This window comes from Oryx dammah, unplaced genomic scaffold (assembly GCF_014754425.2).
Source record: "Oryx dammah isolate SB20612 unplaced genomic scaffold, SCBI_Odam_1.1 HiC_scaffold_11056, whole genome shotgun sequence".
Lineage (NCBI taxonomy): Eukaryota > Metazoa > Chordata > Mammalia > Artiodactyla > Bovidae > Oryx > Oryx dammah.
The window spans coordinates 1855831-1867090 of NW_024080450.1; the positions used below are offsets into that span (position 1 = coordinate 1855831).

Genomic DNA, 11260 nt, shown 5'->3' on the forward strand with positions numbered 1-11260 from the left:
CATGCTATGTCCTCCATCATCATGGTAGAGAGGGAACCTGTCACTGCACAGGCTCAATGCTAAGAGGCCCCTGTAGATTCTGGAAGACAGGTCCCCCGAACCCTCTCCTAGGTCTGAACTGATGCTACTGAACACCGCTCAGATAAGTTTAGCTAGGTAGACCAGGCAGAGCTTTTGGCAAAAGACAGCTGGGTTTAACCGCACACCTGACTTCAGATATGGTGTACCAAGCCATTTTTTGGAATTTTGGACTGAGAAGTTAGCCTTTGTCTTTCAGAAGATAGTGATCACTTTGGATTAAAAATGCAAGGCATTGTCAGGAGGAGGATGGGTAACTGGATGGACATCTGAGGCCATGACTAAGTGACATTTTCAGGTTAAAATTCCGGTTTGACTACGGTGATGGTGTGAGGAGCCTGTGCAAATTCAGCTGAATCGCTAGTGATCATCCAGTCAGAGATCTGGCAATAGTGAGACAGTGAGACACTTTACACACAGCAGAGAGGACAAGGGGATTTCTGACACAATCGTGGTTTGCATGTATCAAGGTCAAGACAGTAGGTGAGCTGTGTGAGTCCACCAGGCAGTTGGGAACAAGCATGATTTATCTGCGGGGAAAAAATCTCCATCACACCCAATCATTTTTTTTTTCCTAAGTGTGTCATGATCTCCTCAGTCCTGGACATCAAAGTAGTCAATTACTGGCTCCTTCGCTATCTTCTGTAAATTGCTGCTCCCAGGATTCCTGAAAAGCAAACACAGAATGAGCAATCTTTTCTTGCTTGAGGGAGACCAATTCAGGCAGGTTTCAGTAAGTGAAGGGTCAGCTTCTTTACCATGTGTGAGACTCTGCTAAGACAGTGAGGTCCATATGAACAAGTAACTGTTAGAATTTGGTGAAGGGTACACAGGAGTTTATATTAATATATTAACACTATTCTTTCTATTCTAAAATTTTTCCATAATAAAGTCTTTCCCCAGGGTGGGAGTGGGGCTGGTCCTGAGAGCTACTTGGCCCCAGGAGCTCCTGGCTGACGCTGTGCCCAGTGGGCAACACTGAGCTGTCCCGATCAGTTCCAAGGGAACAGACATGGCTAGGACCCTCCTGGTGACCTTGTACATTTCCCTACCCACCCTTCCAGAGGTGTAGGAGGCTCTGGAGAGCTTCTGTGTGGAAGGCCAGAGCAGGAGGAGAGACCCCACTGGGTTCCCAACAGCTGCCAGCTAGGTGGCCTTGTCCCGTAGGGCAGCTGGTCCCCTCCTGGGAAGGGAAGGCAGGATGACGACCCCTCTCTGCTCCTGGCTGAGAAAACACCTGCCAGACCTGCTGCTTGCTCATGCGGTTTTCTTTTCTCTTTAATCACGAGCATATGGAAAAATGGTTCAAACCATATGTAAGCAGAGCAAAACACGAAAGTTTCCCCCTTCACTGCCAATGGCCCCCTAGAATCCCACTTCCATCTCCAGAGTAACTGTTGTGAACTGTGAGATGTTCCCACATCACCTGGTGTGGCAGACTGAATCCATTTCCCAGTGTCACCATCTATACCATGGAAATCACGGCTAGTGACTTTGCTCCCTGGAGGGCAAGCAGGCATTACCAACAGCAAACCTGGGACCCCTCTGGCATGAACAAATGTGTCTGGCATCCCAGTCAAACATCATATATCTGAATGCAACACCCCAAGGCCAGACCCAAGGAGGCACCAATGACTAGTGAAGCCCAGGGCAGTTCACTCCTCGCTGGCATCTCTGAACAGACAGGGCCCTTTGGGGAAGCAGCTAAAGAATCCTTACTTGTCTGTCTGTCTGTGATGAGCAATCGGTGGTGGAGGCCGTGACTGATTCTCCTTTTCGAGTACACCTGTCAGTGTGGTAGGAGGACAAATGGACTTCCCTCTGTGAAGTCAGAACACAAAGTATTGAAAAGTGAGAACTGTTTGTAGAGACAGGCAGACAGCTAGAAATCCAGCTGTCTTGAATCCATGACTCTTAATGTGACGCTGCAGGGCTCTCTCTGATATGACCTGTCACCTTTGATTAATCCTCATCCCTTTCATCTACCTCTGCTGGGCCCACTACCTTCTTCTTCTAATCTCACTTGAGTCTTCTTTATTGGGAGGTTCTTCCAACTCCTCCAGATTCAGACAGTGATCCTAGGTCCTGCAGTCCCCTCCTTGCCCACACTCCTGCTTCAGTCTCCTCTAATGGCAAACACTCTTCACAGAGGATGCCCTGAGTCCCAGGCCAGTACTCTTTCTGTTTCCACGATGCCAGGAGGATACAAGGGAACAAGGGATGGATCTGATGTGAAATATGCTCTAGGTATGTCTGCTCTGAGGTCTGAGGCATGGGCTTTACTCTCTGGTTCAGAGCCTTAGATCAGTCAGAATGGCTTGCCCAGAAGCAGACTTTTCACCTAATCTTCCAAAGAAGGAAGTAAGAAAAACAACAGCCCAAGGCCAGGACCAAGGAGGCACCAATGACTAGTGCAGCCCTCCTGCCCTCGTCACTGACCAGCCCAGCTTCTCAGGTCCAGTGCGCCCCACCGAGCAGTTTCCCGTGACGGCGAGATCCACCCACCTGACCGCAGTGACCACAACGTTGCGCTTCGGCTCACTGTCATAGCTCACGCTCTCCAGGCCGTACACCTGGGCCAGGTCGTGGATGATCCGGCGGTGGTCTCTGTTCATGGGAGGGAAGCAGTGGCTCTTCTTACTATTTTTCCCCTGTATGGAGGGAAAAGAAGACTGACTGGTAAACAGCATTTTGAAAACAGGCTATGCCTACAGAGGTCCTTCCCACTGTCCTGGAACAGCCTGGGTCAATAAAGAGGTGACTGAGTTTGGGATGGGAGGCCCATGGCACACAGCAATTCACTGCCTGCGGGGCAAGGGTCAGGGGCGGGGAAGGGCACGGGATGTACTCCTGCATCTCCTCTGTGAGCCACGTGGCAGCAGCTGGCTGGAGCCGGGGGGACAGCGGGCAAGTGAACTGAGCATGGGCAGCGCAATGGTTGCTCCCACAGGGCCTCTAACTGGGGAGTGATGTTCTCAAGAAACGACTAAGTAAACCGAAGAGTTACAAAACACTTGTACACTCCACACTAAAAATTCTGAATTTACAGAGACATGCTAGCAGAGAACTGCATCTGCTCAGGTTTCCTAATTAGGAGGGGAACAATGATTCCATTTTCTCCCTTGTGCTAGTATCCTGCTGGGAAGTGGGAACAGAAGGGAGGCAGGGCACAGGGCAAGTAGACAGCGGGAGGGAAACCTATTTTCATTAGATGTGGAGCCAAAGGAGCCATCTCTGCCTCACTCACATGCCCTCTGAATGAAGAGGCAGTCACCGCAGGGCTGGCTGCTGCTGACTACATGAGGGGCTTTTTCGCTTAAAGCCACCTCCTCGACATCTCCGGCTGTCTCCAGGACAGGCTTCCCTCTCTTGAAGGAACTGATACCATTACTGTTCAACTCTACTCCTTCAACTTTATATCTTTGCCCAACATATTCTTTCCTGCCTTTGGGGTAATAAGAACCAGTGAGTCCAATCATACAACAGTCCTTCAGAGATCTCTGTGTGTGCGTACTCAGTCACGTCGGACTCTCTTGTAACCCCATGGACTGTAGCCCACCAGGATCCTCAGTCCATAGGATTTCCCAGGCAAGAATAAAATGGGTGGCCATTTCCTCCTCCAGGGGCTCTGCCCGACCCAGGGAGAACCTGCATCTCCTGCACTGGCAGGCGGGTTCTTTACCACTGAGCCACCATGGAAGCTCATCAGAGATCTGAGGAGTTAGCATGTCTTCCTAAGTATCCCTACTGAATCCCCTTCATCCAGAGTGTCTCCTCCCATTCTTAGGCACAGGGCTAGGATGTGTATTTACATTTAATATTATTGCAAGTATCTTTCCTGAACCAGGCTAGAGCTTCCATGAATGCTATAATGGCTGGGCTTTGGAGAAAGGTAAGGATCCTCAAGGCAGCTGTGACTTTTTCCTACAACTACTTTACACTGACAGTGTTTCTGGGACTTGATTTTTTTTATTTTTTTTTTATTTTTTAATTTATTTATTTATTTTTAATGATTTTTTTTTTTTAATCAAGTTGGCCTTAGAAACATGTAGAGCTGGATATTTTGATTTCAACCTTATTCACGGCCTCCACGAGGGCTTCCATTTCCTTCTCAATGTCGCTGACAAACTTTAAGTCCTTCCTGAAATGAGAAATAGTCACAGTTAATTTTGTTTCTGCTCTTTTGAGATCCCTTCCATCCACCCTCTGCCTATACAGTGCAGAAAATGGACAATGTGGGCAGGAAAATTGCAGAGGCCAGGCAGGAACTGTCAGATAACAGAAGGCTGAATGTGATGGAGCAAAGGAAGAGAAAGTAATAAGAAAACAATTATGAGAAGAGAGAAGACAGAAAGAGAAACAGTCATCAGAGGGCCAGGAGACAAGAGGAAAATAAGACCTGTTATCACCCAAGTGAGGACCACCCACGTGACAGAGACCTGGATGGGCAGAGGTGGAACGTGCCCAGAGGCCCTTCACTGCAAGCTAGTCCAACCCTTGAAGGGCCCCAGCTCCTATCACAGGGGCCAAACACACACACACACACCCCTCCCGAGTTCAACTCTTCAATGGGACATTTTGAGAAACCAAGAGAATGACTTATTAAGTACCATATAATTTCTTATAATAGATATATAAATATATAAACTGGCTCAACCACAGAGGACTGCATATCTTAAAAGAGCAAACATCTGGTAAGCCACACTTAAGAAAGTAGGTATCAAGTCACATACCTAGCATCTTCTTTCAAACTGTCACTGAATTTTGACGCCGAAGAACGTACGTTGAAAGGATCAGAATCATCACTGATATGAAATGCCTCTGCTAACCTCCTGAAAGAGAGTGAAGTGTATAAATGAAAGGAAAGGAGGGGGAGGAAAATTATCTCATAGTAACAGAGTGCCCACCAGGTTCTGTTTTTTATACATTAATCATCTCATTTCAGTAAACCTGATTATTCAGGAGAATAAGAACAACTTGGGACAAGACACTGAATTGTCTTCAGAGAACAAAGTAAGTAAGATACATCTAGATGGTTCTGAGCAAGCTGTAGGCTGACACTGGAGACTCATCGTCTGGTGAAGAGAAGGGTGAGGGAGGGCGCGCACTGGGGATGGTCAGTGGGAAAGATTTCCTGAGGTTTCACCTGAACATCAGATGAATAAAGTAGAAAGAGAATACTAAAATTAACATCACTCTACAGAAAGTCTACAAAATAAAGAATTCCATTAACAACATAAGCGCTAAGTTAATTTTAATGTACTTCCTTTCATACTTTTCTTCTATAATTTTAAGCAGTACATGAAACTCTGAATCTTTTTTAGCTTTTCTCATATTACTGTTTGATTTTCACACTCCCTGTATTAACAGCTGCATAATCTTCTAATTTTATATGTCCCACAATTTACATAAGCATTCCCCATTTAGGTTCCTAGAACACTCCCCCAGTTTTTCAATATGATAAGTAACACAATATCTCTGAGCAAAAATCTTTTAAGATTATTTCTCTGGAAAATGTTTCCAGGTGTGGCAATAACTGCATTAATAGTATGGACCTGAGACCCAGATCATCATGGTCCAAGAGTTCCAGAACGCTGTTTGTGCTTTGACCGGCAGTTGTATGAGTCTTATGGCATCTCACCAACACCTGGTTATGTCCTTTTTTTTTTTAAAGATAGTTAAAATTCAGTTTAGCATTTATACAGTTTTCCTTTACAAGGAGACAGGGATCTCTTACAAGCTTAATGCCCATAAGAATTTGGTTTATTGTTGCTGCTGCTGCTAAGTCGCTTCAGTTGTGTCCAACTCTGTGTGACCCCATAGATGGCAGCCCACCAGGCTCCCCGGTCCCTGCGATTCTCCAGACAAGAGCACTGGAGTGGGTTGCCATTTCCTTCTCCAGTGCATGAAAGTGAAAAGTGAAAGTGAAGTCGCTCAGTCGTGTCCGACTCTTAGCGACCCCATGGACTGCAGCCTACCAGGCTCCTCCATCCATGGGATTTTCCAGGCAAGAGTACTGGAGTGGGGTGGTTTTCTAATTTTTTACCAGTGGTTTAGTTTTCATATTTTCAAGAGAATTCCTAGAGGGGGAGATCTTTTAATGTTTTGATTAGTTGGCCACTAATTCAAACGTATACACCAATAAAACATAACTGTGGGATGAATTTGGTCTGGCAGTTTTCTATTTCTACAATGGATCATGTATTTGCAACTTTAGATGGCATTTTCCTTTTCAAATCCACATGTCTTTTTTTTTTTTTCAGGTCTGTGAGTAAGAAAGAATCCTTATATAGTGAGGGTCATTATGTCATTGTTCGAAGATTGAAGAGAAATTCAAAAGGCTTCCAGAAATAGCTAGTTCTAATCAATAACTTTCATTTACTGAGCATCTACTATGTGTTAGGCTTGTGCCAAGAGTTTTATGTATATCATTAGTTTTACTGTATTAACCCTCATAACAACTCAGGGAGGTAGATACTATTATTATCACTCACTATTCACACATACATGGGAAAATTAAAGCTTAGAGGGATAATGTGTTTTGTCCAAAGTCACACAGCTATGTATGTGAAGCTAAGATTCAATTCTGGGCAGTCTAACTCTAGAGCTATGGTTTGCTCTAACTGCTGTACAATACTGTCTCAACTACACAAAGGTGCATCTCTGTGTTTTGGAGGCCTTCTATGCATTCACTACAGCATTTTTGAAATCTCTGGACTGCAGCAGAGAACAATGTGACAGTTCTTAAAGGACAAGAGTTGTGAATAGAAATTATTACAAAGTTACCATAAGGGTCAAACCAAAGGAAATGTGGGCAGTGCTATTAATCATATTACCATCTACACATTTAGTCATCTAAAAAGGTATTGTTAACAATTGTTCAAAGTTGCACTTCTAGGTAAAACAAGACTGCACTTGTCTGCATTTATTTGTTTCTGCTTAACTCTATCTTGAAAAAATTTCAAAGAATGGTTAAGTTACAAGAATATTACAATGGGACTTCCTTAGTGGTCCAGAGCAGCTTCGAATCTGGTCTGGGAAGATGCCACTGCGGGGCAACTAAGCTTGTGGACCACAACTACTGAAGCGTGCACACTTATAGAGTCCATGCTCTGCAACAAGAGAGGCCACTGCTTGCCACACTAGAGAAAGCCCACAGACAGCAACAAAGACCCAGTGCAGCCAAAAAAAATTACAATAAACTCCTACATACTCTTCACCTAAATTCTCCAAATATAAACATTTTCACAGAACTATACCTTTAATCTCTGTTGGAACTAGAAAGTTTGTCAGGCACTGAATAAATGCCCCTTAATCTGATAAAGAATATACTCAAATAACTTACAACAAACATTATAGACAGTAGTGAAATATCTATTATCACTACCTTCTATTCAATACTGTACTGGAGGCCTAGCCAGTGTGATATGCCAAGAAAAAGAAAAAAGTTAAGAATCAGAAATAAATTAGAAGAGGACATGATTGTGCACATGCAAAATCCAAAAGAAGCTACAGATGAACTATTAGAAATAAGTAATTTAGCAAGGTTGTGAATACTGGTCAACAAATATCAACTGTATTCCTACATGCCAGCAACAAGCAATTAGAGAATTAAAATTTTAAAGTGATAACAAGAAAAAAATACCATTTATAATAGCGTCAAAAAACATCAAACAGCAAAGAACAAATCTACTTAAAGATGTACAAAATCTATATACAGAACACTATAAAAATATCATTAAAAGAAAACATGACTAAATATAAGGATATACTTTGCTCAAGGACGAGAGGCCTCAATATTACAAAAGTACCAAATCTTCCCAGACTGATCTATAAATACCAGCTCAATTAAAATCCCAGTTTTTTTTTTTTTTTTTTTTTTGCAGATATTGATAACCTATTTCTAAAATTTAAATGGAAATGCAAATGGCCAAGAATAGCCAAGACAATCTTGAAGAAGGACCATGTTTGAAGAGACATGCTACCACTTTTTAAGACTTGTTATAAAGGTACAATAATTCAGATAATGTGATACTAACACAATGGAACAGAATGAACTCAGAAATAATCCATATGCAACATGACTACTTGCTTTAAGACAAAGGTGGCACTGCAGCAAACTAAGAAAAGGATTTCTTGATAAATGATATTAGTCAAGTGAACATTTGTTTGAAAAAAAAATAATGGAATCATGAACCCTCCTTATACTATGATTAAAAAAAAAAAATTGGTCCAAGTCAACTATAGTTCTAAATGTGAAAGGTAAAATAAGGTTCCTAGACAATAACACAGAATACCAATATGACCTCAGGATAGACAAATACTTCTTGAACAAGCTATAAAATGTACTATTAACTAAGGAAAAGATTGATAAACTGAACTACATTAAAATTAGAAATTTCTATTTATTAAGACACCATTTGGAGAGTGAAAAGTGAATGCACAGAGTGTGAGAAACAACAATATACAAAACAGGACTTCCCTGATGGTACAGAAGATAGGAATTTGCCTGATAATGCAGGGGACATGGGTTCAATCCTTGGTCTAGGAAGATTCCACATGCGTCAGAGCAACTAAGCCCTTGAGCCACAATTACCAAGCCTGTGCTCTAAAGCCTGTGAGCTGCAACTACTGAAGCCACGTGCCTAGAGCCTGTGTTCCGTAAGAGAAGCTAGTGCAATGAGAAATACATGCACTGCAACAAACTGATTCTTATTCAATGTAGAGTGGCCCCTGCTAGCCACCGCTCAAAGCTCACAAGCAACAGTGAAGACCCAGCACAACCAAAAATAAATAAATTTATTCTCCTTTAAAAAATTTATTTATTTTTGGTTGTGCTGGGTCTTAAAAATATAAAGGTGGTGGTTTAGTTGCTAAGTCACGACTGACTCTTGCGACCCCACGGACTGTAGCCCACCAGGCTCCTCTGTCCATGGGATTTCCCAAGCAAGAATACTGGAGAGGGTTACCATTTCCTTCTCAAATAAAACAAAGGACTCATATCCAAAATATATAAAGAATTCCTAGTAATCGATATGAAGAAGACAGATGATACAATTAAAAAATAAGCAAAGACCTGAACTGGTACTTCACAAAAGAGGATATCCAAATGGCCAATAAACATACGAAAAGGTGTTCAACCTCACCAGTCATCAGAGAAACATAAATTAAAAGCTCAGTGATATCCAGTTATACATCTACAAAAATGGATTAAAGTTTAAGAGACTGACAATTCCAAGTGCTGACACAAGCAGAGACCCATGGGAAATACGACCCTGTTCATGGGAGTGTAACTTGTTACAACCATTTTTAACACTGGCTGAATCAACAGAAGCTGAAAATACATGTACCTTATTAATCAGCAATTCTACTCCTGAGTTTATTATCCAGTAGGAATGAGTACATATATACAGCAAAGCTAGTACAAGGATGTTCTTTACAGAGCCCAATACCAATAACAATACATGTAATCTATTAACTATAGAATAGATAAGTGATGATATATTAAAATAAAATAAATATTGTTCAGGAATGAAAACAAACAAAATACTGCTATATGCAACAAATATCACAAATATAATGAAAGAAACCAGACAAAAATACCACCCACATGATTTCATTAAAGTCCAAAAACAGACAAAATAATCTAAACTGTCAGAAGTCAGGATACAGGTTCTATCTCAGTGGAGTGTAAGAACAGCTTCTGGAAACTTTCTATATCTTGACCTCATTGCTGATTACACCAATGTATTCAATTTGTGATGACTCACTGATCTGGATAGTTTTGATCTATATGTATGTTATACTTCAACATAAAGGTTCATTAAAAAATTTTAAGCCTCTTATCTCCATTGGAATCAGGAAGTCTGCCAGTCCCTGAATTAGTACGCTGTGGGGCATGTAATGTTTATACTTGCCCGAAACCACTTAAGCTCATGTTTCAGAAACATGCTGAGATCACCCAACTGGTTTATCCTTAGGCACTTCAATTCTTGATGATTGAATTTCTTCTGCTCCCCAATAGCAGCAAAAGACTCAGAGCAGGTGCTGAATGAATGCTTGAAGGGTTCCTCCCTCCCACTAACTTCACAGAGCTCAAAGACAATTAGATAAATCGTAGTTCAAACTACTTACTTTTTCCTTTCCAAGGCTGAACATTCCTCATCACACTCCAGCCTTGAGAAACAAAGAAAAAATTAAGTGAGACTGCAGGTTTCACAGCTCCTACTCTGAGTAGCTCAGCTGGTAAAGAATCTGCCTGCAATGCAGGAGACTGGGGTTCGATTCCTGGGTCAGAAAGATCCCCTGGAGAAGGAAATGGCAATCCACTCCAGTATTCTTGCCTGGTGAATCCCAAGGACAGAGAAGCCTGGCAGGCTACAGTCCATGGGGTCACAAGAGTGGGACGCGACTTAGTGACTAAACCACTGTCACCACTCAGCAATAAACTCTTGGATGGTCAAACAATGGCTGGATGAGGTCCCTCTCAAGGACAGGTGGGCAGGCCTTAGAAGGACTTCAGTGTCCCGAGGCTGCTCAGCTCCCCACATGCTCCCAGCAGCCCTCTGACAGCCCCCTCTCCCTCTCTTGACACAGCCACCTTTCTGTTCTCTTGCAGGTTAAAATGTACATGCCCAGGTCTCTGCTTTCTCTGGCTACTATCTGGAGTGAGGCCCAGAAATGCTTCCTCTGGTCTTAGCTGTGTCCTGAGTAGGATTCACTGCACTGGAGTGGGTGTGGCCTCTTAATGTCAGAGGTCTGTTGAATACTGTGTGTACAAGGCTTTACTGTAGGGACTGACACAAGTGAATGGTTCCTGCCCTCTGGAAATTAAGTCTAATGCGAGAAAGAAGGCACAGCTACACATTTTTTAAATTACCTGGCTTGGTGAATTTCCTTCTTAGTAATCAACTTGCTGATCTCCACTGAATCTCCAAGCTGCATGTCTGTTATTTTGGAGGCCATGGAAATAGCAGCTATTCTGAAGTACAAAAAAGAAAGGGAAGAAAGGCACTGCAGTTTCACAAGAATCTCCTCACACCAGGAACACAAAATATGTCTTTCAAGAAAAATCTGCCTCTTGACAATCTGTGTAGCCTTGGAAGCCCATTTATTGTAACTATCCACACATTTACGTGGTATCTCAGTCTAAACAGCTCCATAGGAAATGAGGTAATCAATT

General features: G+C 42.5%; 1 protein-coding gene across 7 annotated transcripts in view; it reads right to left on the minus strand.

Annotated features, from left to right (window-relative positions):
• Positions 1-466: 466 nt before the first annotated feature.
• LOC120860335 (transcriptional repressor NF-X1-like) overlaps positions 467-11260 on the minus strand; it is a 65494-nt gene continuing 54700 nt past the window's right edge. For 4 of the 7 annotated variants that reach the window (XR_005720300.1, XM_040236145.1, XM_040236141.1 and 1 more), the window contains exons 18-24: positions 10958-11059; positions 10213-10254; positions 4812-4910; positions 4153-4219; positions 2584-2729; positions 1798-1899; positions 467-745 (exon numbers count right to left, since the gene is read on the minus strand). Coding sequence is in view for 5 of the 7 variants with exons in the window: in XM_040236145.1 (XP_040092079.1) it covers positions 673-745; positions 1798-1899; positions 2584-2729; positions 4153-4219; positions 4812-4910; positions 10213-10254; positions 10958-11059 (631 nt within the window). In the remaining 2 variants the exon portion in view is untranslated. Of the gene's footprint in view, positions 746-1797; positions 1900-2583; positions 4220-4811; positions 4911-10208; positions 10255-10957; positions 11060-11260 lie in introns of those variants that run through there. The other 3 variants (XR_005720299.1, XM_040236143.1, XM_040236144.1) reach the window with 3 other exon arrangements.